At 37.7% G+C, this 5,000-nt stretch overlaps 1 protein-coding gene across 1 annotated transcript in view; it reads left to right on the top strand.

Annotated features, from left to right (window-relative positions):
• ryr1b (ryanodine receptor 1b (skeletal)) overlaps window positions 1–5,000 on the top strand; it is a 297,504-nt gene that overhangs the window by 120,930 nt on the left and 171,574 nt on the right. The window contains exon 61 of the mRNA XM_062060917.1: window positions 2,758–2,825. Coding sequence (XP_061916901.1) covers window positions 2,758–2,825 — 68 coding nt within the window. The remainder of the gene's footprint in view (window positions 1–2,757; window positions 2,826–5,000) is intronic.

The raw sequence follows: 5,000 nt of genomic DNA, 5'->3' as shown, positions 1-5,000 counted from the left end.
TTTACGCACAGTTTTTTCTATTACTATGCATTCTAACTCGTAGATAAACACTAGCAAAAGTCAGCTAACGAGAGTCGTTCCATTTCGCCTATAAAGTGCTTTAAAAACCTCCGTTTTATATACATGTAGTGTGGTAATATTTACGTATTTTATATACACTCTAAGGACTATATGATGTAGTAACATTCATAATAACATGTAATATGTACATGATGTATATGTCATGTAGTAACATTTATGCAGTGCGTACACACGGAGTACTTACAAGCAGACATTTTGGCCTAAAAAGTCAAGATAAAGGTGAAGTTATAACACTGAAACACCCTCAGGAAGAGCTGCTTTAACACATGACTAGCTAGCTGGCGGCTAACGTCCATCTGCAGTCTGCAGTGTTTTAGCTACTTCTAAATCACTAATCCTCGCCTCCATGGCGACAAATAAAGGGAGTTTTTTTACAAGTATTATTATCACTGGAGGAAGAGGAATAGCTAAACATGCTTCACTACACACCGTAGGAGGATACAATAACTAACTGCTAACAGAAAGCTAGCACACCTGAATGTAAACAAATGCCATGGGTGGCTCTACACCTGACATCCACTGTAATGATACCAAGTACAGGAGCATATCTGGTCGATACTACTATGATTACATTGATATTTAAAAAATATTTTTTCCTTTTTAAAACATTCATAGTATGTTTATAAAGTCAGTAAATATGTCCCTGGACCCATGAGGACTTTGAACATGACCAATGTATGATCCTGTAACTACTTTGTATCGGATCCATACCTAAATTTGTGGTATCATCCAAAACTAATGTAAAGTATCAAACAAGAGAAGAATAAGTGATTATTACATTTTAACAGAAGTGTAGATAGAGCATGTTGAAACAGGAAGTAAGCAGATATTAACAGGAAATGAAAAAAGATTTATAATCATTTTTTACAGTTTGTCACTCATAATGTTGACAACATAATAAAATGATAAATGACACAATATGTTACTGCATACATCAGCAGACTGATTAGGAGTCTTTGTTTGTTTACTTACTACTAAAAGACAAGTTGTTTAGTATTTTCACTATTTTATTTAAGAAAAAAACTTGCAATAATAAACATGTTTAATGTACACTAAGATTTTTTGTTAAAATAATGCCATTTTTTGTGGTGCCCTTTATTTAGAAAAGTATCGAAATACATTTTGGTACTGGTACAGGACAACCCTAGTCTTATCCGGTCGGTAGTGCATTCTTAACTCAGGCTTAAAGTGAAAATTGAGGCAAAATTAAACTGGTAACATGTGTAGAAATAACTTTCACCAACTCAGAGGCGATGCAGCAGCTCAATTTGTCAGCAGCAGCATTAGCTAGTTAGCGCTCTTTGATCACGGGCCGCTAAAAGTAGTTCCTCTGCAATAATATTCAGGTCACGACATGTAAATGGAGTATTGTTGGATGTTTTTAGAGGACTTAGTGTAATAGTGTACTCCTGTTGCCTCCATTGTTAGCTGACTTTTGCTAGTGTTTATTTATGAGTTAGAATGCATAAAAAAGACAAATATGTGTTATTTTTAGAGATGTCCGATAATGGCTTTTTTACCGATTTCCGATATTGTCCAACTCTTAATTACAGATTCCGATATCAATCGATACCGATATATACAGTGGTGGAATGAACACATTATTATGCCTAATTTTGTTGTGATGCCCCGCTGGATGCATTAAACAATGTAACAAGGTTTTCCAAAATAAATCAACTCAAGTTATGGAAAAAAAATGCCAACATGGCACTGCCATATTTATTATTGAAGTCACAAAGTGCATTATTTGTTTTAACATGCCTCAAAACAATAACAGTGCAATACTTTTTCATAACATGGTTACTACTGCCTGGTTTCTCTTGTTATATTCTTATTTTACTGTTATATTTTTATTCTCATTCTTGCTTTTTATTTTTATTCTTATTGTAATATTTTTCTATTCTGTTTCCATTTATACCCCCATTATTTACTTTTACTTTTTAAATTTGATCTCAATTCTGCACACTGCTGTTGGAATTTTAATTTTCCTGAGGGAACTCTCCTGAAGGAATCAATAAAGTACTATCTATCTATCTATCTATCCAAACAGCAGCTTGGAATTTGGGACATGCTCTCCTTGAGAGAGACTATGAGGAGGTTGAGGTGGGCAGGGTTGAGGTGGTAGCAGGGGGTGTATATTGTAGCGTACCGGAAGCGTTAGTGCTGCAAGGGGTTCTGGGTATTTGTTCTGTTGTGTTTATGTTGTGTTACGGTGCGGATGTTCTCCCGAAATGTGTTTGTCATTCTTGTTTGGTGTGGGTTCACATATTTGTAACAGTGTTAAAGTTGTTTATACGGTCATCCTCAGTGTGACCTGTATGGCTGTTGACCAAGTATGCCTTGCATTCACTTGTGTGTGTGAAATTTCATAGATATTATGTGACTGGGCCGGCACGCAAAGACAGTGCCTTTAAGGTTTATTGGCGCTCTGTACCTCTCCCTATGTGCGTGTACACAGCGGCGTTTAAAAACGTCATGCATTTTACTTTTAAAAACCGATACCGATAATAACAAAACCGATACCGATAATTTCCGATATTACATTTTAAAGCATTTATCGGCCGATAATTTCGGACATCCCTAGTTATTTCACATAAAGATTGTGAATGATAGGCAAAAAAAAAAGTGCAGTTTCCCTTTAAGATGTTATCTTTCCTGATGTGGTGTCTCCAACAGAGGCCGTGGTCAGCAGTGGTCGAGTGGAGAAATCACCGCACGAACAGGAGATCAAATTCTTTGCCAAGGTGGGAGACTTTATATTCCACACCCTCATGTAACAAGCTTGCGTACGCAGAGAAACCTGCCGTACCACCTTTTTCACGGCAAATATGAGCCGCGTCAAGACTTGAAGTTGACGCCAGCTCCAAGGCTGACGTCAGCACGTTTCTAGAGCATGTGGAAACTTTAGCAACACGCACGAGTGATGCTGCGTGACAGTTCACGTAAACGAGGGACTACTTTTACTCCTCGCACTGATTGAGGCAGACTTGGGCATTCTGCGGCCCGCGGGCCGCATCCGGCCCTTTGTGCGTCCCTGTCCGGCCCGCGTGAGGCCAATTATAAATTACAAAATAAATTTTAAAAAGTATCTATGTCGAGTGTGCAATACAACGGTGCTGCTTTTGTTTTGAAAATCGTTATTTGTATTACTTCCGTGTGGACGTATGCGTGTGCGTGATTGTGAGTGATACAAAATAAAGTTGAAAAAACATCTATGTCGTGCGCGCAATACAACTGTGCTGCTTTTATTTTGAAAAGTATTATTTATGGGCGTGTGTCCGTGTGTAACCTGCGAGTGAAGGTGCACATGCAGCGACAAGTGATGCACGGTTTACACCCGAGACGCTAAAAAGAGAAAAGTTGATGAGGAATGGTGTGTTTTCAACAAGACATGGATTGCCAAGCAACGTTCTCTCTAAGGTGCGCGCCTGCGCAATTGCGCACTGCTCAAGCGTCCTCTGCGCACAGCAAATATATGCCGCGCACCAAATCAAATCCCATCTGAATTCTAAACAAAATAAACATATTTATTCTATGTAATTTTGCAATGCAACTTTGAGTGACAGTGACAACAAGCGGCCCTAACGGTGTTCGTCAACACCGTTCAATTGAACACCGTTCAATTATTGTAACGTCTATCGAGATGCTTCGAGGACAGGAATTATATCGATCACTTTATTGAGCAAAACTGTTTATATTCGGACATAACCACACCAAAAACATGAGTTTTCACACTTCTATCTCGAAAAACTAGTCATTTTCTGCCGTACAAACCAGGCCAAAACCAACTTGTCATCTGTCACCAACACGCATAGCACTAAACCACTGGTGCGTTTATGGCCACACAAAAAGTCGGACAACTCAAACACCACACAAAGTTACACTATGACTCCTGAGTCATACGTGTGCTTATTTTACTGTCATTTATTATTAATGTTAATTTATTTATATTAGTCATGGAATGCTGTTACACACACTATGTTGAAGTATTACTATTATTATTAATTATTATTATTATTATTATTATTATTATTTATCTTACGGTATATATCAAAAATAATATTGAGCAAAATTTAATTGAAATATTGTCGATGTGGCCCTCCAAAAAATTAATTGCCCACCCCTGGACTGAGGTGTCAAATCTAACTTTATTTATATGCCACTTTACATACAGAGGCAAGTAACAAACACAAAGTGCTGTACAAAATATATATATATATACAAAAGCCAAAAGCAGTGAAGTTGTCACGTTGTATAAATGGTAAATAAAAAGAGAATACAATGATTTGCAAATCCTTTTCAACTTATATTCAATTGAATAGACTGCAAAGACAACATATTTCATGTTCCAACCGAAAAACTTTGTTATTCTTTGCAAATATGAGCTCATTTGGAATTTGATGCCTGCAACATGTTTCAAGAAAGCTGGCACAAGTGGCAAAAAAGACTGAGAAAGTTGAGGAATGCTCATCAAACACTTATATGGAACATTCCACAGGTGACCAGGCTAATTGGGAACAGGTGGGTGCCATGATTGGGTATAAAAGAAGCTTCCATGAAATGCTCAGTCATTCACAAACAAGGACGGGGCGAGGGTCACCACTTTGTCAACAAATGCCTAAACAAATTGTTTAAGAACAACATTTCTCAAGCAGCTATTGCAAGGAATTTAGGGATTTCACTATCTACGCTCCGTAATATCATCAAAAGGTTCAGAGAATCTGGAGAAATCACTGCACGTAAGCGGCAATGCCCATGACCTTCGACCCCTCAGGCGGTACTGCATCATATATGTATGTATGCATGTATGTATATATGTACAGTGGGGCAAAAAAGTATTTAGTCAGCCACCCATTGACAATCAATGGGTGGCTGACTAAATACTTTTTTGCCCCACTGTATGTATTCATGTATATATG

This window comes from Entelurus aequoreus, linkage group LG10 (genome assembly GCF_033978785.1).
Source record: "Entelurus aequoreus isolate RoL-2023_Sb linkage group LG10, RoL_Eaeq_v1.1, whole genome shotgun sequence".
NCBI classification, from domain to species: domain Eukaryota; kingdom Metazoa; phylum Chordata; class Actinopteri; order Syngnathiformes; family Syngnathidae; genus Entelurus; species Entelurus aequoreus.
This window is presented reverse-complemented; position numbering and strand designations above follow the sequence as displayed.